At 42.5% G+C, this 25,071-nt stretch overlaps 4 protein-coding genes across 4 annotated transcripts in view; all 4 read left to right on the top strand.

Moving 5' to 3' along the window:
* LOC121927764 (protocadherin alpha-C1-like) overlaps positions 1-25,071 on the top strand; it is a 91,832-nt gene that overhangs the window by 9,205 nt on the left and 57,556 nt on the right.
* The window catches only part of LOC121927766 (protocadherin alpha-3-like), a 205,707-nt gene that overhangs the window by 161,649 nt on the left and 18,987 nt on the right, over positions 1-25,071 (top strand). The gene's annotated exons all lie outside the window — the stretch shown is intronic.
* Positions 1-25,071, top strand: part of LOC121927767 (protocadherin alpha-2-like) — a 76,113-nt gene that overhangs the window by 32,065 nt on the left and 18,977 nt on the right. The window lies entirely within an intron of this gene.
* The window catches only part of PCDHAC2 (protocadherin alpha subfamily C, 2), a 25,376-nt gene continuing 18,219 nt past the window's right edge, over positions 17,915-25,071 (top strand). The window contains exon 1 of the mRNA XM_042462230.1: positions 17,915-20,687. Coding sequence (XP_042318164.1) covers positions 18,183-20,687 — 2,505 coding nt within the window. The 5' untranslated portion in view covers positions 17,915-18,182. The remainder of the gene's footprint in view (positions 20,688-25,071) is intronic.

The following is a 25,071-nucleotide window of genomic DNA, read 5'->3' as shown; positions in this document are numbered from 1 at the left end:
ATTAGCTTCTGCCCTTATCTACAAGCACTCATTACTCAATGTCTACTAAGATAAATAAATAAACAAATAAAATAGCAGCAGTAGTGTGGTGATGGCACTTATGGAAGTATAAAGCAAAGGGAAAAGTTTCCCCTGATCAATGCTCTTGCTTTTCTAAGTCTCTGTGGAGAACAAAAAAACTTTAGCTGGTTGTGCTGCGATATCTAGATACATTTAACTGATGTCCTTCCTAAGTATACTTACTTGGAAGAATCTCATTTTAACAAACAGACTTTTAGTATTATGATTGGATTGGATTCCCCCCCTCCCCATTTTTCCTGCTTCATTAGACTCTACACACCCTTACAACTGTATGAAATGAGCCAAGTCCATTTATTCAACACAAGAGATGGAAGAAAATCAAACAATATTTGTAGTTAAGTTAGTGCAGTCGGTCCTCCATATCCAAAGATTGTACATCCACGGCCTGAAAATATTACACACACACGGACTTTCGCAAAAGCAAACCTTGATTTTGGCATTTTATATAAGGGACACCATTTTACTATGCCATTTACTATGCACTTGAGCATCCACTGGTTTTAGTATCTGGGGTGGGGTGCTGGAACCAAACCTGAGTGGATACCAAGGGGCCACTTTAATTAGATGGGAGACCACCAATGAATATCAGGTGCTGTAGGCTATTTTTCAGAGGAGTTTATCACACAGAGGCAAATTGTTTAAGTCCCGTGCTGAAATGGGATTTTAAAATCTGAAAAAATCCCTCAAAAGTGGGTTGTTTTTCAAACATGCTTGTGTAAAGGAGAAATAACGCAACATTAACCTGAACAGAAAGTTGCCAAAACCCACTCCTTTTTATGTTTGGAAGTTCCCGAAAGTAAAAAGGTGTGGGTTTTGGCGACTTTCCATTCGGGTTAATGTCATGTTATTTCTCTTTCACCCAAACGTCATCTGAAAAACAACTCTGTGGGTGTTTTCTACTTTCTGTTCAGGCTAACCCTGAACATCATGTGCAGAAGCTGGTTATTTTCACTTTAAATCTAATTTTTGCCTCTGTGTGATAAACTCCAGAGAAAGGAACTGGCAAAACTACCCTTGAGTATACCTTGCTCAGAAAACCTGATGAAATTCATGGGGTTGCCATATGTTGACAGGCAAATTGAAGACTCATGCATAGACACATACACAATGCTGGATTTGTGCTTATTCTGTTGCTAATATATATATGTGTGTGTGTGTGTGTGTGTGTGTGTGTGTGTCTATGCAGTGTAGCAATATCATTTCAATGGACTGTGAAGCGTCAGTGTTGCTTGAATAAATGGGATGTGTGATCCTGCCGTGTTTTGTCTCTGAAATTCAGGCCATGACTCTAAAAATAGAACTGTAGATTTTCAGCAGAGGAAGTGAGATGGAGCTGAACTACATGTCATGCCATCTTGCTTCAATTTGTGCCCTTTGGTGTGGGAAACAGCAACATAAAAACATGTCATACACCCAGGCACTCTGAGCTTAAAACAAACATTCTCTATTATGGAAAAAGCTGAATTCTGTGACCTGGATGAATTATGCAAATCTGTCACATTTGCCCAGACATAATTATTTTGCATGAGGTTCTTGTTTCTTCCAGGCAAAGGGAGGAAAGGATGCTGTGCTGAGCACCAAAGCCTTCACTCACTGCACTGACTGCTGATGTATTCCTCCTTCCCTCTGGTTTCAAAGGCTTCATGAGCCACACTAGCCTACACAGTTTCAGAATCACTTTCCCTGCTACATTGCCGGAAGCTTCTTTTACAAAAACAAAATGAAAGCTGAAATTTTGAGGCTGTTCAACCCTCTGCCTCATGCAAAATCCCATGATATAAGAAGCAGCGCAAGCAGTGCTGAATGTAGCCCACATCCTAGAAATTTTAATACCATGTCACAGAGTAACTTCCAAAGTGCCTTTTATCCAGCTAAATGAACTAACACCAAAGTGGAGGGTAGGCTGAAGTGACAGATCTCACATACACTCTCACATTCCTAAATTCAGTAAAATGTACTTACTTAGGTCTGGGCTGTCCCTTTGGGATTTTCAAGGAGCCGGCTCAAAGACATCCCACAGCTTTGTTACCCTTTGGGCGAAGTTCCAGAAACTCCAGTTTTCTATGTCGATTCCTCTTCCATGGAGGTAGAATGGGAAACCTTTCAGGGTGGAGCTATTGTTAAACAATTCAAAACGAGGAAACAAATTTAAACACAGAAAATCACCCATACCCACCCTATAGTAACAGAATATGGGGAAAATATCTCTTCCCCCTCCATCTCTTTCTCTTTCATCATCTGCCTCTGCCCTTAGTATTGTTTTCTCAATGTTTTCCTCATGCGCTTTTCTTCTCTCTTTTGATAGCCATCTACAGCTCTTTCCTCTTTCCCTCCCCTGCTCCTGCCTGCCTAACACAAACACCGTTGTTGGTGTGGCTTTACACTCATTATACTTTATCAGATATCACCTCCTGAAAGCTTCTCTAAGGAAGAAAAAATGTGACAGTGCATATATCACCCACAGTATCATATACATATATTCAGGCATTCTAAGACTGGGTGAATGCTGGGTGAATCATGAATAATAACTTTCATCTTCCACATCTGTCAGTCCTGCAACAACCAATACCTATTGATGCCACATAATGTTGGCTTGCTTGGATTGCATATATGTTTCCAGCCCTGGAAATCGGAATGAGGAGCTACACCTTGTCTGAAAGGAAATGACCATCAGCAGGATTATATCTATTGAAGGGTGGCAAAATGGGGTATTGTTCCTCTAAATAATAAATAAATAAATAAAATACAATACAATACACCCCATGAATATTTCCTTCAGCCTCCAGTGTTCTAACATTGCAGTGAGACATTAAAACTGTTCTTACATTTGCTGTGTTTGCATTCCCTCTGTAACATTGCCTGTCTTTTTTTTTTTGGATGCCTAAACTGTATTTCTAAATGTTCTACGGAGGTTTTAAGTTACTGCAATGCTAGAAATTTGGAGACTGAAGGAAAATTTAATCTAGAGGGAAAAATTTATTCAGGGGACTATGCCATCATTTTACCCACAGATACTACACTCCTGCAAGGCTGTTTGCTTTACAACACATCTTTACAATTCTGTCATTTAGGCTAAAGTGCCCTCCTGCCAGCCTGGACTGTAGGCCAACCTTCACTCAGTGTGTGTTTGTTTATGCATGGAGACAATCACACGGGGGAAAATCAGGATTAAAAAGTCATTTTCCGGGGAAAGTCATTTTCACACACATCATGATCTGAGAGGACTTACCCTGGAAAGAACCAGGAATGCTCCAGCAACAAACCATTCATGGGGAAATTCCATGAATGTTTTGTTGCTGGAGCATTCCTGGTTCTTCTCAGGCCAAGTCCTCTTAGATCGCAACGTCGTCTGAAAATCTTTGATGGGATTGTGCAACTTTCCCGGGACAATGCCTTTTTAATCCCCTGATTTTTCCGGCGTGATACTCTCCTACGTGTGAGACAGAGAAGGGATGTGAATGGAGTGTTTGTGTGGATTGACTATGGCATTTAGCAGCATTGTGGCCTGGCTATTCTAGGTTGAGGCCCACTCATTTATTCCATCTGGCTCAAATATGCTTGCAGGCAGCCAATTTGGACTTTGGGACAAATGTACCCCTTTTTTCTGCCTAACAGGCTCAAGAGGAAAATTTAAATTGTTTTATGTCTGGAGATGGGGAATGTAGCATAGGGCAGAGAAGGCTTTTAAAAAAACACCTTCATGACATACATAATGCTCATTTCTAGCATATTTCTAGCTCAGTGCTACTTAAAGTGGTGATCCACAGACGAGTGCTAGTCAACAGTCCATAAGCTGCCAGTCCCTGCCTGGTTTCCAGGAAAGAAAGAAAAAATTGGAGCCAGTGGGCACAAATATGATACCAGTCCCTGGCACACTGGGGAAAAATCCTTGTCCTCCACATCAGATACCTTGTGGAGCACTGCCCTAGCAGTTAGGGCCATGCCCTCCTCTTTTTCACAAGTTGGAAATGAGAGGCCCATAATAAAAAATGGATAACTGTGACTGGGCAGCAGTATGCCACCCACCTGAAAAGTAGGTATGAACAGAGGCAGGAGTTCCTATTTTTAGTGTTCAGTACGGAACCATAAGTTTCATTTCCAAACAAGGAGAAGTGTTAACGCTATGCTTTCAACATCCCATAGGTACTAGAAGCTTATTGGCCTGCTTTTTTTTAAAAGGAAAAACTTGTTATTTCAATGTTCAAATTAATATGTAGGTAGCCTCTGACGCTATGTGGCCCATAACATTAATTTGGAGTGATACCATGGCATTTCCTTTGGAACTTTCTTCTCTATCCTTCTTCCTTTATGTCTTTTGCTTCCTTTCCTTTCTCATCTCCCAGCACTTTCTTGATTGTCCTTTTTCTTAGCTCCTGTCAGTGCCCAGCTCTTCCCCTTGGGTCTCCATCTGAAATATCTCTTAGTAACCAAACAATGAAAACTGACAGTAAAGTGTTTTAGAGTTAATACCTCCCATGGCATTGGTAGGGACAAGGAAAATGAAACTATGTGCAAGCTCAGGAAGAGAACCGGCATATCGGTTTACTCTTGAATTTAATTCGGAAGGTTGTGTTCAAAACCAAAGTATGTTAGGTATTTGACATAAGGAAAAAATAGTTTATGGGTGATTAATTCGAATGTTGTGGACTATATAAATATACCTTGCCACCAATATCTAATCCCCCGGCAAAGTGTTAGACACCTTTTGGACCAGAACAGATTATAAAGCAGAGTCTGAGGAAGGTCAATAATGCTGATAATTGCAGTATCCAAATCATGGGGACAAGGCAGGAGGACGCTTCATCTAATCCTTCCACACACCTCCTAGTTTTAGCCACATCATGCCCCCCCCCCGATTGGACAGTTCTGTATGAAAAAGAAACCATAACTAAAAGAGTTGGGATAAGGGGTTTGCCTCCTTCCCAGTGATTTCAGAGTTGGTTTGGCATTGATCTGTTTGCACGGCTCTCAAGAGCAGACTTGGGCCCTAGTGAAATTTGGAGGTAGGTGGGCCCTCAGCTTTTTGTCAGCAGGCCCCCCACTTGTGGATAAACCTTTCTGGCCGGGGTGGTAGCTTTGAGTTAAGCAGGGAGGGAGCTTTGTGGTGGGGCAGAGCAAAGTGGCTGTTTGGTGCAGTGGAAGAGAAAGAGGGAAGGGTCTCCAGTGAGTGTGGCTTGGATGGAGTGGGAGGACTTTGCTCCTTTGCTACGAGGAGCAACTCCTGAAGAATCCTGCTTCCTTCCCTAGTCTGCCCAGTGGCAGTCAGATGAGCTAAAAATCTATGTATATATATTGTGCTTATTTTCTTTGAAATTCTCAATGGATGTTAAAAACAGTAAACAAATAATGCTACCAAGAAAACCAAAAAACATATGCAGCATTATCAGGCCCTGGGCCCTGATCTCCACATTCTGATCATTTGTACTGGTTCCCAGCTGCCAGTTTAGAAGGTTGGCAGTTCGAGGCTCAAGTGCTGCATGACAGGGCGAGTCCCAGCATCTGCCAACCTAGCAGTTCAAAAGCATGTAATAGAAGTAGATAGATAGGTACCACTTCTCAGTGGGAAGGTAACAGCGTTCAGTGAAATCATGCTGGCCATATGACCACCAGAGCAGACAATGCTGGCTCTTCAGCTTAGAAACGGAAATTAGCACCACGCCCTACAGTTGGTTTCGACTAGACATTCATGTCAAGGGACTACCTTTACCTTTATATAGAGAGCCAGAGCCAGCTTGGTATAGGGATTTGTGTCTGGAGACTAGGGTTCAAATCCATGCTCAGCCATGGAAACCCACTGGATGGCTTTGGGTAAGCCACACTCTCTTAGCCTCAGAGGAAGGCAAATGCAACCCCCCCTCCCCCAAATAATCTTGCCAAGAAAACCTCATGATAAGTTCACTCTAGAGTCACCATAAGTTGACAATCACTTGAAGGCATAAAATTATATATATGGAGAAATGTTTTCTTCTTACTGAAAATGAGAATTCAGGGTTACCTAAAGGAGGTAATTTACAGCAGGGTTCCAGAAAAACGAACATGCCTCTATTCAAAACCTGCAAATTCCTCTGAGAATTCACTGCCACTTTATTGTGACTAGCTGAGGTGGCTGTTAAAAGTAATTAGGCATAGAAAACTGATTTAGGGATTTTCCACGTTCAAAGCAGTACACATCTGAATAGGAAAAGCTGGGGACAAACAAACAAGGAAGACTATTCTGTCCTATTCTATCCCAGAGGCTTCTGTTTGGCTGCTGGTGAAGGCAGGATATGAGTTGAATGGTCACTTTGACCATATATATGAAAACAATTATATAAGATGACTATGACAGTGTCACTGCGAAGCCTTCGATCTGACCCAGCAAGACATGTTCTTCCTTCTCATATGGTTTCTCTGCTGTCTTCGTCATGCCTGTCTATTTAAAGGTGGTATCATTGACACACATTTAACCTCCCCCCGCCCCCCAGTTTCTAGTTGCCTGACGGTTAAACGCTTTATATATTGTACATGCAGACTGAATTGTATATATTCAGCTTAATGTAGCAGAGGGTGATGTGTATGGATAATGCAATCTAGACCACTTGATAGATGTATTGCCTGTTACTGTTAGCTGTAGAAGAAAGCTAACTGGAACCTGTACTCTTGAGCCCAAACTGGGAACTGAATTCTAGTTTCCAGTAAACACAAATATAGTGTATGTGCTGCCTTCTTGTCCTATGGGCTTCCCATGGGCAGCTGGTTGGTAGGTATTGGAAAGAGATGTTGCACTAATAGCATATCCCTGTACCAGCCTTCTTATACTGTTCTAAGACTCATTGAGGTCATTGGTGCTTCTTTGCAAAAGTTAATGTGTAGAATCACTGCCTCATTGGTATACCTTTGATCTGATCCATTAACAGCTCTTTCTTTTCCTCTGAATGTTTTACTTTGCTAAAGTATATAACTTTACCAAAAAAACCATTAAGACAGATGTTTTGGCTATAGCATAATCTCCACACATGACCTTGCTGAGTCTGATTACTGTGGCTCAGCTTGTTCATCTGAAAGTTTGTGTAGATTTAAATAATTGATTTAACTCTGGTATTTAGCCCACATTGAATAGAAGCTGCAGTTTCCCATCTTTTGTTGATGTAAGTGAAAAGGTATTTTTATGTCCTTGTGTTTGCCTTACCAAGATGTTCTTTTTTGGCTACAGTGACATTTCAGGGCCAGGATATATGTAAACACCTCCCCCAACAAAAGAACAAATAGATGAAAATATATTTGAACCAAGGGTAAATAATTAAAGTACCTACCTCTGTACATTAATAACTACTATAAAGAAAGACAAAATGCACTGAAATACAATTGGTACAGCCAATTTAAATATCAAATGATCACAGTTATTAATGAGCATATGAATCCAGATGAGATTCATTTGCCTAGAAGCAGACAAATCCAAATAATAAACACTAAATATTGTATAATATAAACAATCCAAATATGTAATGGAAAGAGTTCACATCCAAATAATGATTACCCAGGGTCGTAATTCTATTTCAGAGGCTTTGTCAGAAAGAATTAAGTGGCAGCCAAAAATTAATCCCAGTTAGTAGCACAGCAACACAGCTGAAGAATGTTTCCACAGAGTGATAATTTTATCAGATGTGATACGATAATCATACATAAGAGCATTATATGGCAAAACTACCCTGTGAATGTGTATGGAGCTATCTAGTTTCCCTTTATGTAAGCAGTTCTCTATTAACTGAGAGGCAGTGGGCCAGTATAAAGCCTGTTCAGTGTATGGGTACTGCTCTAACCCTCTCCTGCACTGAAAAGCCTTGGAGGGTCCTGAAACATTCACCAGAATATTTCCCAGAATATCACCACTGCAGGAGGGGCTTTACAGTTAAGTCTAACAATTCAGCTAATTTTCATTCTAACTACATCCTTAAAGATTTTTATACAGTACCTATGAGATTCTTCTCAAGTTTTGAGGTCTGCTGGATCACGTGAAAAGATGGCACTATCCCAGTGTAGCATTGTGTCAGCATTATGGACCTAGCTGATACTGACTCAGGTTGCTTTGCCGTTTCAGTATTTGGATTGCCACCATCCAGGAGCGGTCAGCAAAAGCCAATAGCTGACATAGAGATGTCAGAGTGAAAGTTTATGGGTTGCAGCACTGTTCATCTTTTTCTTTTATCTGCTGCAAATCTGCTCCAATATCCCTTGCAGTCCCCTGCATGTATCCTCAAACTTTCTATTTGCATAATAAATAGATTTTGTTAAGAATAAAACAACATATTACTGTAACTATATCTGGTGGCAGGCAGGGGGAACAGAACCTCTCCCAAACCACTGATTTTCTCTCATAACTGCTCATTGCAATACTTGTTTCTGGTTTCAGAGCCAGGTTAGGGAAAATGCTTGGAAAAGATCCTGGATGAAGGGATGCAATGGGGAATTTGCAGGTGCGTGAGGTTTTTACCGCTTAAATACATTAAAAAATCCCACATAGCACACCTGTCTACCAGTTTTCCATTGCAGATATTCCTGTTAACATTAACCTTACAGCACAAACATATTTGTCTTACAATGTTTAGTTTCACGGTTTAGTTGTAAATTGTACTGTTTGAGGGATTTATAGGGTAAGACTTACTGAATGTTCACACTGGAAGTACTTCAACTATGGATTAGTATACAACTGATCTGCCAGAAGCCAGTCTTCAAACTTCCCCCTCCTTCTCTCTCTTTCCGTGTTACTGCTTTCAAGAGGGTTTCGGTATGCATGTAAAGGCACAGATGAGGGTTCACAGAAACATAATGTGGGTGCTAAAAGTAAGAAAGTGAAGGCATGTCAATGTTTGCAACAGAATGTTTAAAATAAACTATTTATTTTATTATATTTATATCCCATTGTTCTCCTTTCACAAGACCTATGTAGCATTCAGAAGTATAAAAGAACATGTGAAAAAAGAAAATTTGCAATAACATAGTCTAAGGGCTGCACCCTTTCTTCTTTTGGAAACAATGGCATGTCCATTTCAGAAGTTCAAAGATAGATAAACCTGCCCAGAATCATTCTATAAATCATCCACTAAGTTTGGGCCTCACTATCCTTGGAATACAAGGACTCCACTAAGCTATGTCAAATCAGGACCCATACTAGAATTATTCATGTCTTAAGTCCACATTAGGCTGGTACAGAAGTCCCTGGGCACTATTTGATATGTGCTGAGGTCCTTAGCATATGTCAATACTTAAAGGCATTTGGTAGCCAAAATCAGCCCTGTCTAGGAAGCACATTGTTCAACCCAGAACAAAACAGAACCCACTGTGGAAGATGATAATCCTTTCCAATTACTGGAATGAAGCAACAGCATCCCTCAAATCCTCTGAAGAACTTTAGCCCTTTCTCCTGGAATTTATAGGCAAGCTTTTGCTTAAAGACATAGTGAAAGCATGTCATGGCCCTAGGTTTGATGGAAAAGTGCAAAACATCAAGGACAACAGGCATGGGCTCATAAAAGTTGCTTTGTGCACTTTTATGATGATGCTTGCACTCTAATCCACACCATCTTTTTTCCCTCTCTCTTCAGTGACGGAAGGGATTTTATTTTTGACCCATGGTTTCTGGGACTGAAGTATTAATTGTATACACTGACATTCCATACCAGGAATTTCTCAACAAATATCACTCTCCATGTTCACTGATAAGATAGCTTTGAAAGTTTCATTATGAAATTTGATCACTAGGAAAAGGAAATGTGCTTCTCCATGGAAACAGCTAAAAGGCATAGTTCCATTTTGGCTTAAATAAGACAAGGTACAAGATGATTGGCATATGGGCTCATGACCTATATTTGGCAGTACTGTTTTGGCAGTGGAAAGCATGTTAAAAAATTAAGTGAAGCAACTAAGTGAAAAAGCAAAAGATCGATCAGTGGTACAATTAATCATTTAATGTTGGTGCCCTTGAGTAGGGTTTGAGCCAGAGGCTAGTATTCAGCATTAGTTTCAATGCAGGTAGCATCTTAACCCTGATTCACATGAATTAGTAGTGGTGGGACTGTTTGTTGCCCTCGACCTCTGGGGGTATAGCAGGGTTCTCCTGGGTAGGAGTGCTTACAATTTTGCTCTGCTCCTGTTGTGTGTAAATAGCTAAGAGCCCTGTAGCAGTGATCAAACATTTCTGAATGACACAGAAGAATATTTACTGAGGAACATTTCATATGAGCAGGTTTTTCTATTTTCTAACCAGGTTTATATCCATATGGGAATATTCTCTTGGCGGAGGAGTGGAACATCAGGTTGAAGCATTTTCTGATGTAATTCATAGGCAATAAAACTTCATCTCCTTTGAAAGCCAACTCCCACTTAAGCTTGGGCCTATATGTTTTCGGAAATGGAGTAATTCAGTAGTTCCCAAACTGTAGGTTGGGACCCGAGTGAGGGGTGGGTGTGAGCAAGAAAGGGAGGTACTAGACTTGAAGGCCCTGACCTCTTTTCCTCTTCTTCAGTCACTCTCTTCATCTCTTTTTTACATACTTACATATAAACAAGAGAACGAATGTTTCTGTGTATGAGAGAGTAAATGAGCATTTGTGTGAGTGAAAGAAAGAATGAAAGAGCATGATTGTATGTGTACATATCTTTGAGCACTGGTGCATGTGAGTATAGCTGTGTGAGCATGTGTATAATTTACACATATGTTGAGTTAGATACTGAATTTATTTAAATAAAAAATTCTCATCTGGACAATACTATTTTCTTATAAAATGTTACAGTATGAACATACATTAATGTGCAGACAAAAATATGCACAATAGACAAATCATTTTTATTCATCTATTACACTAAGCATGGGGCAAGGGGCAATATTTGCATGCGGATGTAAAGTGGGTCTCACAGGTGAAACATCTGAGAACCACTAGACTTGCTCTTTCCAGAGCACAATTCTAACTGGTTCAGATGTCAACCAGTCAAGTTGGACAATCCTAGGACAGCTGATGTTATGCTGAGCCCAAACTCTTCCCAGGAATCTTGTAAATTAATAAGGATTAAATAATTTCTCAGGAATTTCCCTCCCAGGAATGTTGGAAATTAATTAGGACTATCGTTGCCTTGTCTTGTCTTTGTGCAGACACAGTAGTCATGTCCTTGGGCTGGGGCAGACTTGGATCTATGTTAACTCATCCGCTCCCCACCTCTTCTCTGCACCTGCCCCCTGTCGATGTTTTGCTGGCAGATTTAAGCCAGCAAAAGAGCAGTCCTGCTGGTAAATAGATCTCTCTGGTTCTGTCAACAGAAAGGCATTTCCTACAAAAGTGGTTTTGGCCAGATCTTAACCCCCTTACAGCTAGCGTGCTTTTGAGTTAGGATGGCTCTGTTCATATGGAATGTTGTTGCTGTGTTCCTTCAAGTCAATTCTGATTTATGTTGACCCTAAGGCGAATGTATCATGGGATTTTCTTGGCAAGTTTGTTCAGAGGAGGTGTACCATTGCCTTCTCCTGAGGTTGAGAGAATGTGACTTGCCCAAGGTCATCCAGTGAGTTTCCATGGCTGAGATGAGATTTGAACCCTGGTCTCCCAGTGTCCCAGTCCAGCACTCAAACCATTACACCACACTGGTCCTCCATGGATTATTTGGGATTATAACAAAGAAACAAAAGATAAATAGCCAAAGCATTCTTTATTTATTAATGATCTGCTATGTATGGTCTCTAGTGTATCTGTGGATAGGAAGCAGGGCTTCTTAGAGTAGAGGATGACATTCCAGTTAAGTATGCTATGCCAAAATACTTCTGTAACACTACAGTAACATTAGAAATACATCTGAGTAAATTGGCACAATTTAATACTCTACAACATAGAAAACACTGTAGATGGTTCCATGCAAGAAATATTATCTGCTGTCACTTAAATTGTGGCTACTGAAAGCTAGCCCGTCCCATGACTACATTTCTGGGAAATACTCTGTCAGTCTCTGCTTAGTCTCCAAAAAGGAAAAAAAGTTCCATGATTCTAGGCACAGCAGGTCAGGAACTGGGGTACTGCTTCTATGCTGATAACTCTGGGAGAATCATGTAGCTATGAACCTAGATGACCTGGGGTTTTCTAATGAGTGTCCTTATTGCCCCTGCCAACCATCATTACCTCTGTCTTGTCTGCATTCAGCTTCAATTAGCTTGTCCACATTTCATCCCCAACACAAACATAAAATGTGTAAGGAGCACTAAATGAACGGAACATGGTATGGGGAGAGAGGAAGTATGACTGGAGGGAAGAGAGGGTGACGATCGCTGGGCTTCAGACTGACGGCTGGTGTTCATTTGAGGAAATGTTCCTCGACACAGATAGAAAAATATGCATATAGAAAATGGAAGGCCTAGCCTTCCATAGGGTCTAGGGATCAGGCCTAACTTTCTCTTCTGGAGTGTGTGCCTGTGTGTATGTCTGGTGTGTGCAGCAGTGATAGTGGTATAGAGTCAAATTTAGTCACATCAGTTGCCAACCAGCCATCTGAAGCAGAACAGCCCAAACAAAGCTTTACCACTCAGGTGACAATTAGGCCTTCCATGTCATCAGATTTGTTTGGCCTTTGATAGTCTTTATGTTGTACTGTGGAATATAAAGTCCATATCAATAGCAGCCTCATATGTGTTGAACAGGAAGACAACTGTAGAACCAGGACTATTCTTTATAAAAGTTTGGAAAGATTGGCCAAATCAGCACTAATTTAAGATTAAAAAATTTAAAGTGTCACTATTTTTCCTGGCTTTCTTTGGCTCTAACACACACACACACACACACACACACACACACACAAATATTGGACGAATGAAATGTACATCCAATATAAAATGAGATTTGAATTGAAAGATGGAGTAGGGGTAGCAACAATTGATTTAAAAGAACTGTACCTACACAACAAATTGAAGCCAAGAGGATCAAGCAAGAGAAGAACACACACACACACACACACACACACACACACACACAGTGTATGTGTATACATGAATGTCCAGCACAAAAAAGGATTGGAGCATGAAACAAAATGTCTGGTGCAGAACAAGAAATACACAACAGCTCAGGAGAGGCTTAGGAATATATTTAGAAAGGGGTAGAACCAGAAGCTTTATGAGGAGATTATCAGCAATGAAATTCTATACAGTGCCTTGCAAGTCCACAATGTCTGCTACTATAAAGAGCCTTATTCTCATCTAAACATGTTATCTATTTACTTTTTCAGTGAATGTGTACCCTGGATTTTAGGATAGCTCCCTTACAAGGTGGCTTGCAATATATTAAGAGTAATAAGAGATTCGTTTAAAAAAAAACCCAGTAGCAATATGCATTATGATTTTCCATGCTGATTCTTTTTGGATCTTTCTGGCTGTATTTCTGTTGTGCAGCATAGAGAAAACATCGGCCTAATTTTTCACTGAGGTTATACATCTCTGCCTGGGCTGTGTTGCAGGTGAAATTTGATGTGGCCGAAATACAAATACACATAACCCCTCCAAAGAAAACATTGATAAAAAGTAAATGCTGGGGAAAGGCCAGGGTGCACATTTCTCCTTTAGATGTGGGTATTTTATGTAGAGGTTTTACTGATGTGTTTTATTTTAACACGAGAGCATTTAGTCCGGGGATCTCACAAAATGTAGTCTGAATAGTCTAATCCAGGCACTGGTTTACAGTCCTGGTGAAAACCTGGCCACACAGAGGGGTTGTGTTGACATCAGAAATACATGAAACTGTTGCTAGTGTGTTATACTCAGTGTAACAATACATGTATTTAAGGGGTCCACTCTTTTTTCTCACTCCCCACAGTGGTAGGAAATCAGTGGGTCTCAAGACATGTAGGGTTGTTTTTTTTCCTTAATTTTTCTGTATTTGTTCTTCCAATAGATTGCTAATCTAAACCATATACATTTTTACATCTAGTTTGTATACTGTGCTCTTTGCAGCTTTCCCATTCTAAGCTTTTCTCTGTAGGACAAGTCTTTCCATACCCCAAGCTTTCCTGCCACAAGCTTACCTAAACATGGCAATGTTTGTGAAACAATTACAGAAAGGAGAAAAAGAGATTCTGTTTTGAAGTCTATTTTGAAGTGTTATATAAGGGATCCAAGTTTAATAGAAAACAACAGTGGGATGTAAATTACTGTTATTTCCTAGAGTCCACATTTTCACCCATTATTATTGAAATGCCATCACTGGCACAGAATTATATAAAGTTTGCGATGTTTATAATCATGTATTATAATTTCAGGATTAATAAAAAAAGGGGGATGTGTCCAACTTGTGAATCAGTAAGCCAAACCCATAAACTGTGGTTTGCCAAATGTTAGGCATGCGTTTGCCTAACACTGTAATATTGAGGAGGGAGCTAGCTTGTTTTCTGCTGCTCCAGTGAAAAGGATCCGGAGCAATGGATGCAAGAAAAGAGATTCCACCTCAACATTAGGAGGAACTTCCTGACAGTAAGGGCTGTTTGACAGTGGAAAACACTCCCTCAGAGTGTAGTGGAGTCTCCTTCCTTGGAGGTCTTTAAACAGAGGCTGGATGGTCATCTGTTGGGGATGCTTTGATTTAGATTTCCTGCATGGCAGGGGGTTGGACTGGATGGCCATTGCAGTCCCTTCCAACTCTATGATTCTATGATTTTCCCGCAGTCTCTGTCAGACAACAGGGCAGTCAAGGAAATCATGGACCACCATGCATTGCTATAAGGCTGCATTTGGTTAAGCAGGTCACAAATCATGATTCTGCTCAAACTTTCCAGGCCTGGTATTTTTATTTTAAAACACCGATCCTCTCTAGGAGCCACGTACCACTCTGGGAGGAAAGAGGCTTTCAAATGAAATGAAACTAATAAATGTAAACTGGAACACTGAACAACATTCCTACCTGTATTAGTGACACATGTTTTAGGGAAATGAACAAGTGGTGAAATGTATGGCCTTGAAGAGCTGGGGGGAGGAAAAGTAATAAAAGGGAATATTTTCTGAAAAAGATGTTTCTTGAATTAGTTCTGTGGGGGAGAGATGCAGGCAACATTGCTCTTTATGCAAGCCAGGATGAAAGGCTTGCCATGATGATAATGATGATCATGATGATGATAACAACAGCTTTATTTTTACAATTAAAAGGAAGAGATACAATCTCCAATACCCAAACTGTTCCCTCCCTCCCCTTGGATGGATACCTTAAGCTTCTGATGCAGTCTTCCAGGGATTGCCACAACTTTCTTCCCCTGTAAATTAATGCAGAAGGGATTGTAAGACTTTCATTTGAGTGGAGCCTGAAATTAATGGCCAAAAAAGAGTGAGTTGATCTCTCTTTCCCCCTGCCAACCTACTAACCTACTAATTAGCTTACTTGCTGTTCACCGCTATGATCTTTGGAATAGTGGTATATATATAAAACAAATTATTATTATTATTATTATTCATTTCATTTCCTTTTGGTTGGTCATTTTCCTCTTTCTTTAAAGGCCTAAATGAAAGGGAGCAGAGGCCCCTTCGCATAAATAAGAACTTTGGTCCTTTTCTTTCTTTCTCCCTCATCCCTTTTTCCAGATGGGATGCCATTTGGATTCTGTTGTTGTTGTCGCGAAATATTATTTATATAGTACATAATGACGGCAGTCAGTTATATCTTTCACAACGCCCATCTATTGACTCCTAGGCTTTGCAGTTCTCAGACACCAGCCCTGATACAACGTATAACGTTGCCAGATTTTGTGCAGCTCCATAAAATTCGACAGGCGATGCCCTCCACAACGGACTGGTACCAATCCTGTCTTGCTAAACTGGAATCTGAAAGGATACTTTAAATACTGTTTTTATAAACCGTATGTTTACCTTCTCATACTCTGCATCCCCCTTTTTATCTGTGCTGGTCTGTGGCCATAATAAAGATGCTGGCATTTGTAGTTTAATGGGGCGCTTGGGTTTCTGTACTTGTCCAGCCTCTTGACCCGCAGCACTAGAAATCCCAGGATTCTGTGGAGGCACAACAAGTAAAGCAGTGTCAGAGCCTGGCTGCAAAAAGATATCCTCTCCACCGTAACAACTTTACTAAGGACTGAAACAACATGCAGGCATCTGACTAACATCTCCAATTGTTATTTTCTTTCTCCTGTGTGGTTTGTAACATCTGGCCTGACTAAGAAGCCCATGGAGCTTCGAAAGCTTGCAACCAGTATATTGTGCATTTTGGTTGGCCGATAAAGGTATCACTGATGGATTTTTGTTTGCGTTTGTTAAATGGCCAACACAGCTAACTGGAGCGTGTCTAAAGGAAGGTGACTAAAATGGTGAAGAGCCTGGAAACCAAGTCCTATGAGGATCGACTTAGGGAGCTGGGGATGTTTAGCCTGGAGAAGAGAAGGTTAAGAGGTGATATGATACTTAAATACTTGAAGGGATGTCATATTGAGGAAGGAGCAAGCTTGTTTTCTGCTGCTCCAGAGACTAGGACCCGGAGCAATGGATGCAAGCTACAGGAAAAGAGATTCCACCTCAACATTATGAAGAACTTCCTGACAGTAAGGGCTGTTCGACAGTGGGACACACTCCTTCCTCGGAGTGTAGTGGAGTCTCTTTCTTTGGAGGTCTTTAAGCAGGGGATGCTTTGATGGAGAGTTCCTGCATGGCAGAATGGGGTTGGACTGGATGGCCCTTGGGGTCTCTCCCAACTCTAGGATTCTGTGATGCTATGAGCATGTTTTCAGTGTCAGACTGTTCAGGTGGCGTAGTGTCGATGACACTGGAGCAGACCAGAGAGAGAGAGAGAAAGGGAAGGAGAGAGGGAGGGATGAGGAGGGAGAGTATAAAGCCCTGGCTCTTCTGAAGCACCAAGAGGAGCCCAGAAGAGGCGGGAGAAGGGAGCTCTTCTTTCCCTTCCTTAGAGCAGAACCTCTCTCCCTCAGGGGACATGGAGGCCGAGGGGCCCCGCTCAAGAAAAAGACAACACCGGCGTCGCCTCCTCCTCCTCCCGCAGCAGCAGCAGCAGCAATCCCCTCAGCGCCATCCTCCTCGCCTTTGGAGCTGAAGCCCCTCCACTGGCTGGGAAGGAGCCTCTCCCTCAGGAGCCCCAGGGTCCAGAGGGAGGGAGGAGGAAGCCGACAGCGCCGCTGGCAGCAGGAGGGGCAGAAGCCAGCCCCCATTTCCAGCCTCGGGAGAGGAAGCCCCTCAGGCGCCCCTCAGCAGGGGGGAAGAAGAAGGGCTCTTCCAAGGAGGGGCGGCCTCTGGGGCTCTGGAAGCCGGGGGCAGCTTGGGGGACTTGGAAGGGACGGAGGGAGGAGGGTGAGGAGAAAGGAAGGGGGCAGTGGCTCTCCTTTCTCCCCACACTTTGGGTTTGGCCCTTGCCCCCGTGATTTCTTCCTCCTCTTCTTCTCTTCTTCCTTCTTCTCCTTTTTCCTTTTCTTTCCTCTTCTTCTTCTTCGTCTCTTCCTTCTTCCTGCTCTTCTTCCTTTTCCTTCTCTTCCTCCTTTCTCCTCCTTCCTTCCTCCTCCTCTTCTTCTCTTCCTCCTTTCTCCTCCTTCCTTCCTACTCCTCCTCTTCCTCCTTCCTTCCTCCTAATCCTTCTATTCCTCCTTCCTCCTCCTCCTCTCCCTCCTTTCTCTTCCTCCTTCCTTCCTCCTCCTCCTCTTCTTCTCTTCCTCCTTCCTTCCTCCTCCTTCCTCTTCCTCCCTCCCTCCTTCTTCCTCGTCCTTTTCTTCTCCTCTTCCTCTTCCTGCTCTTATTCTCTTCCTCCTTCCTCCTCCTCCTCTTCTCTTCCTCCTTTCTCCTCCTTCCTCCTCCTCTTCTTCTTCTCTTCCCCCTTTCTCCTCCTTCCTCTTCCTCCTTCTTTCCTCCTCCTCCTCGGCCGCCCCGGGGCAGCCCAGGTGCTGAGCCCTCCCTCCCCAGCCTTCCAGCAGCAGCAGCGTCGTCATCATCACCCCTCGAGGAAGAAGGAAGGCAGGAAAGAGGAGCCGGGCAGTCTGTGGCCGCCTGGGAGCCATGAGGCGAAGGGCCGGGAAGAGCAGAGCAGGGACTCCTGAGACGCCGGGCCTCCTCGCCTCCCTCTAGGCGCCTGGATGCCGCTCCTGGCAGGGCTCCTGCCATGCAGCCCTCGGGTCTCCCCTTCTCCTTCTCCTTCCTCCTCCTCTTCCTTCTCCTGCTTCTGCTCCCCGTCGGGGCCCAGCTCCGTTTCGCGGTGGAGGAGGAGCTGCCCCCGGGGTCGGTGGTGGGGGACCTGGCATCCTCGCTGGCCCTGGAGCCCGGACAACTGGCCTCGCGGGGACCCCGTCTAACTTCGGGCAGCGGCCGCCCCTTCCTGGCGCTGGAGGCCCCTCGGGGGATGCTGGTGGTGCGGGAGCGGATGGACCGGGAGGCGCTCTGCGGGGCCCCTTCCTCCTCCTCCTCCTCCTCCTCGTGCCTCCTGGGGCTGGAGCTGGTGCTGGAGGGCCCCGTCGAGGTCCACTCCCTGGAGGTGGAGGTCCTGGACGTGAACGACCACGCGCCAGCCTTTCCGCGCCCAGAGTACCGCCTGGAGGTGAGTGAGGCGGCCGTGCCGGGCTCCCGCTTCCCCCTCGAGGGCGCCCGGGACCCAGACGCCGGATCCAACGCCGTCCGCACCTACCGCCTCAGCCCCAGCCCACTCTTCGGACTCGATGCTGGCGAGGGGCTGCTGGCCCTGGTGCTGCTCCAGCCCCTGGACCGCGAGAGGGCTGCCGGACACCGCCTGGAGCTGGCCGCCCTCGACGGGGGCCACCCTCCCCGCTCCGGCACCGCTGCCCTTGCTCTACGGGTCCTGGATGCCAACGACAACCCGCCAGCCTTCGAGAGGGCCACCTACGCGGCCACCCTGTCCGAGGAGGCTCCCCCAGGGACGTTGGTGGCTGCCGTGAAGGCCTGGGACCCCGATGAGGGGCCCAATGGAGCCCTCCGCTACTCCCTTGGCCGCTACGCCTCGGAGGAGGTCCGGAGGCTCTTCCGCGTGGACCCAGACTCTGGGGAGGTCCGGCTCAACGCCTCTCTGGACCGTGAGGAGGCTGCCAACTACGAGCTCTACCTCCAGGCCACCGATGGGGGCCCTGTCCCCATGACCGGGCACTGCAGGGTCCTGGTCACCGTCCTGGACGCCAACGACAACCCCCCCAAGGTGCTCTTGACTTCCCTGTACAGCCCCATCCCTGAGGATGCCCAGCCGGACACCATGGTGGCCTTAGTGAGTGTCACCGACCGAGATGCTGGACCCAATGGCCAAGTCAGCCTCAGCATCCCCTCTGACCTGCCTTTCAGACTCAATCCCCTCAAAAACTCTTACGCCTTGGTTACCCAAGAGCTCCTTGACCGGGAGAAGACCTCCAGCTATAATGTCACCATCACTGCCACCGACGCTGGTGTTCCTCCCTTGTCATCATTCAGGATGGTCCAGGTGGACATCTCAGACATCAATGACAACCCACCACAGTTTGAACAGGCCGCGTACTCGGTGTATATCCCCGAGAACAATGTTCCAGGGGCTTTCCTTTGCACTGCCATAGCCTTTGACCCTGACGCCAATGAAAATGCCTACATTTCCTACTCTTTGCTGTATGGAGAGATCCAAGGGCTACCTGTCACCTCCTATGTCTCCATCAAACCTGACACTGGTAGCCTTTATGCCATCGGCTCCTTTGACTACGAAAAGCTGAGGGAATTCCAAGTCGTCATTCAGGCCCAAGATTCGGGGATGCCACCTCTCAGTAGCACAGCCACGGTGCACATCTATGTGGTAGATCAGAATGACCATGCGCCCCAGATCCTGCATCCCACCTCGGCCAATGCCTCCGTTGCAGTGGAGATGATCCCTCGTTTGGCTAGCGCTGGGTATTTGGTCACCAAAATCATAGCCATTGATGCAGACTCTGGGCAAAATGCATGGTTGTTCTTCCACTTGGCCCAGGCCTCAGCTCCAGACCTCTTTAGTGTGGAGGTTCACAATGGAGAAGTTAGAACTACCCGAAAACTAAGTGAGGACAGTCCACCTACCTTCAACCTTACCATCCTGGTGAGAGATAATGGAGAGCCAGCCTTGTCTTCCTCTGTCTCCATAAACATTGCTGTGGTAGACCGGATCTCAAGAATAATTCCCGACACTAGGAGGCACATAAAAAGTTCCAGAAGTTACTCAGAGATAACCCTTTATCTGATTGTTGCTCTGGGCTCAGTTTCATTTATATTTCTCTTGACAATTCTTGTCCTTGCTGTGTTAAAGTGCCACAAAGACAGCATGCATGGCAAGTCCTACTGTGTGGGTTTCTGTGGGACTCCCCAAGAAAGGTACCCAGTTGAAATGTACAAACAAGCAAGCAACCATCTTGATGCTGGAATGTCAGCCAGTTTAAAAGTTCAGCCCCATTTTGTTGAGGTACGGGGCAATGGATCTCTCTCCAAGACTTACTGCTATAAAACCTGCCTGACTGCAGGATCAGGGAGTGACACGTTCATGTTTTACAATACTGGGGTTCCTACAGGAATCTATCCACGGACTGTGATGCCTGAGAGACATCTAACTGGGCAGAGCGAACAGAGCTCCCAAAATCTGATTGTATTTAAGAGTGAGCCTATCACTCCAAGTGAGGTGAGGTTTCATTGCTTAAATGACCTGACTCAAATCATATTCCTTTTAAAATGTAATTCTTGAATGTTCAGAATAGCTAGGAAACTAGGGTGACAAGAAAGGAGTGCAGGGTGTTCCAGTTTTCATTTTGCTGGGCAAACATTCAGCTTTTATCTTTTGCTGATAGCACTTGACAGATTACATTTCTGCAACATATGGTATTTGCAGCATCTTTAGGTTCTTTTATCACCTTTCTATTGGTAACAATAAACCCATGCTGACAGATTATATGTTGACAGAAAACACTGGAACATGTTGGAACCATAGTACAGAAGGAATAAAACAGAATCAGTCTCAGAAACAATATACTTCACAAGAATCAACAGGCACAAGGACTCTCTTCAGTGAGTATTATTGAAATAACTCCCAGGAAAATATGAATAGGATTATAGCCTAAAATACTTCATAAGGTACGTATAATTTATTATCAAGTCTCAGCTTCTAAATTACCATTAAGACACATTTGATTTTACAGCTACACATTTTTTTCAGGAGAGTGGGAAGGTAGAAAAGGATATTGTGTGTATGTATACATACAGGACACACGCACACACATTTATCTCACAGTATTGTTTCTGCGTCTCCTTTCTTGTCTCCCCTCTTTCTCTGGAAGTCTAGTGACATACTTCAGTTTGGTGACCCAGTTTGCCAAGTGACTGCTGTTACTGCAAAGCAGGCCATAACCTTTTGATGCACAACTGAAACCTGTTTAGTACTTTGGCCCAATTATAAGTTAATCATACTCTCTTGTTGAGATACATTGGTGACTTGTATTTTACTAAGACTTACTATGGATCTGTTGGTAAACTAGTCCGTATTGTGCTCCTATTTTACGGCTTCTTGATCACTGGAATATTGCATTGGGTAGTTCCCTTGAGAATAATTACAGTACATTTATTGCTTAGTAATAATACACTGAATGAATATTAATGAAAATTAATACTTTTAGGTTGCAAATTCTGCATCTTATCTTGATGTAGGTATTATTGAAATAAGAAATAGTTATTTTTGAGTACACATGCATCAGTTTGAGTTGCTGATCAGCTATAATCCATTATTCTAAATAGACTTCAATAGTAGAAAACAAATCTCCACTTCAGTATTTTGGGAAAAGTTTACAACTAACCTTTGCAGAAAGTAAAATGAGTGCAGTTGAAAACTTTAACAACTGGATTTGAGTATGTAAAGAGCAAGTTACACAGCAAAAATAGTTCTTACTGAAAGCTTTAAGATGTAGTTGTTTTAATGTGACTTCTCCTCAAAATTCGCCTCCCCTTTTCTGTGTTGCAACTTTTGGAACAGGACTTATACAGTAAATCAGCATTATCCATAGCATGGATTATATGCCACAGATAGTTTTAATGAGCTTGGCGTGATAGGCAATCTACTGAACCTCTAGGACTGTAGCCACAGTGGGCCACTGAGAAACGGGGGAAGAATCAGAGTGCTTGGAGGAGTCCTATTTTTGCAGGACACTAACAAATATTTACTGTCGTGTGATGGATGACACACACGTACATTCAGTGAAGTATCCCAATCAGGACTGAACATACCCATTAGTCACAGAACATTGAATATATTTTTAGGAAGAAAAATAACAAAAACGGGTAGTGAGATGAAGTGAAAGGTACTGGAATCGGGTATGACTGCTTGACTGTAATTCTGAACAGAAGCATAGAATCATCCTACATTGGAATAGTTTGTTGCAAGTCCAGCTTGAAAAATATGACTTCCAAATAAGTTTAGGATCTGAACCTTACATGAAAGTGAAAGTCTACAAACAACACCTGGCTTTCTCCAAATTCAGAGACATTGCCCATAGTGCTGGACTGGAAAAATGATTTATGTGCCCATTTATGATCACCGTAAGTATACTGTCAGCTTAGCTCTGCATAGTATGCAAAAGGATCTTGTAGCACCTTTGAGTATCAAAGCTGCTACAAGATCTCTTTGCATACTGATTTTCCAGACTAAGACAGATATGTGTTTGAATCCTACCGCCTTAGTTCTGCACAGTATAAATGAATGAACGTGCAAATAGTTTTTAACAAATGCCGTGTTCACTTGTTTGTTTGTTTTTTGTATTTGCACATTCCTCAGATCATAGTTTAGAAAGGTGGGCATCCAGTATTGATTTAGAGCATGTATCTTATTTTGTCACCAACTATTATAAATGTTTTATTTTGGTGTTGCCTATGATGTCAAATAATTAAATTTTCCTTGCTGTCCATGGTACACCTGTATGGCACACTCAAAAGAACTTAAGGCTTAGCATTAAAATAGCATTTATTATTATTTTTTGTATTAGCATGTAGAAATAGTTCTTACCTGCAGTCCTAACCAGAAAGTAGCATAATCTATTGGGTTCTTGCTCATTTGAATGCTGCAGTCAATGGAGCTTCCACAAAGTCAAGACTCTTCCCTTGAAGCCTTATGTGCTTTTATCCCTAGTGTCTACTATGGAACTTCAGATCTGATCTAAGAGCTCTAAGTTAAAAGTTGCACTGAAATGAGTATTGGTCTTGGGGACTCCTTCTGTTGTGTTATCTCCATGAATAAACCAAGTTACTGTTTGATACATTGAGAGAGTAGTACTTGCAGGGTTGGAAAGCTTTTTTTGAAAGCTTTTTTTGTTGTTTAAACCAGGTTTTTTGCATTAATGTTTTAATCAGAAAAAATTGATTCCTGCGTATATAAATACTGTTAAACATTGTTTTTTGTATTAGAAAGCTTGATCAACTATGGTTTAATACTTTCTTTTTTTAATTAATAAATTTTATTGAATTAAAACATTCATAAAACACTCATCCTTATAAATTCATCCAACAATACAATCTAATCCATTAATAATTCTATTATCATGACTTTACATCATATTACAATTCTCAGGTAGCATATATATAGAAAAAGAAAGAAAAAAAGAAGGAAGAGTAAAAGGAGTATTCCTTACTATATTTGTTAAGTAGAAGTTTCCTTCTTGTAATTCCTTTGAAATTTCCTTCATGATCTTATCCCACCATACTTATCTACCTATTTTTTCCTTCCCTTAACACTCTTTCCTAGTCTTTCTAACATTAACAATCCAAAGTTATTAGACTTTGCTATGATTCACATCTTTCCATAAAACTTTGGAATTATATTGACAAGTCAATAGCCTGTATACAGGACTATAAAACTATAGGAATAAATCAAAAAATTAAGTAGCAAAATACAGTTCAGATGTTATGGCCACTAACCTGAAATAATAATTGTTCTTTTGTAAGTTGTTTTCACCGAACTTGCGTTAATTCAAACAATTGACAATAAACTGTTAAAAGTTAAAACGGTTAAATTCAAACATTCGTTTTGGTCCAGTAAGAAGGCTGGAAAATAGTAATAACAACCAGATTTAAAAATATATATATATCCATAATAAACTTTGGAAAACTTTAAATAATTTGGTTTAAACCAAGGCTTAAACTAAGGGCCAACCCTATTTACTCATTTTATTTATTTATTTAAAGTATGCCAAGAACTCCTGAGGCGATGAACAAATAAAAACCAATTAAAACAGTACAAAGGTTAAAAAAAAATTAAAGCACCTTAAAATACTTTTTAAAAACTCCTATAACCAGTCTAAAAACAATCCTGAAATCCAGTTTTGAAGCAGTTAAAACAGCAATTTTAAACATTGAACACCATGTGAACAGCACTGTTCTGGCTGCCTACCGGAAACATAAAAGAGATGGGCCAGCCTAACTTCCTTGGATGGGGACTTATGGGCCCAAACAAACAGGTTAAAATAAAGCTGCTTCGGGTCACTTTGGAGGTATGCTGTTTAAATGACACACACATCTTAAGAGGTCAAAAACTGCACCAAAGCTATGCTGCAGTCCTTAGGACTAGAGTGTGACATTGGTGTGGCTTCCAACCTCTTATCATTTAAACAGCATACCTCCAAAGTGGCCCGAAGCAGCTTTAATTTGGCCTGTCTATTCTGGCCCTAATTTAAAATGGAAGAGAGAAATCTGATCTCCTCTTCATGGCTGTCCTAGAAGAGGAAAGTGAATTGAAAAGTGATGGGTACACTCATAAGCCCGAGACTCATTTCTGCATGGTTTGCCATTACATCCTGATACAGACCATGTCTGTTTAACAAAGCTTCATGTAATTTATGTACTATGGTTTTTCCAAACCACCTTCTGGTTCCTTCAATTTGTGGAACTGAACTAACAAAAAGAAAAAAGATTACTGTGCAGTTCAATAGCTACTCTTCTCTGCTTCAGATAACTTTTGGCATTCTAACCAAAGGGTTGAAAAGGGATCCCAAGGCCCATCTGTTTCTTAGTTTGGCAACATAAATTTT

Source organism: Sceloporus undulatus, chromosome 4 (genome assembly GCF_019175285.1).
Source record: "Sceloporus undulatus isolate JIND9_A2432 ecotype Alabama chromosome 4, SceUnd_v1.1, whole genome shotgun sequence".
Classification (NCBI taxonomy): Eukaryota; Metazoa; Chordata; class Lepidosauria; order Squamata; family Phrynosomatidae; genus Sceloporus; species Sceloporus undulatus.
Note: the sequence above shows the minus strand (reverse complement) of the source record. Positions and strands in the feature narration are given on the sequence as shown.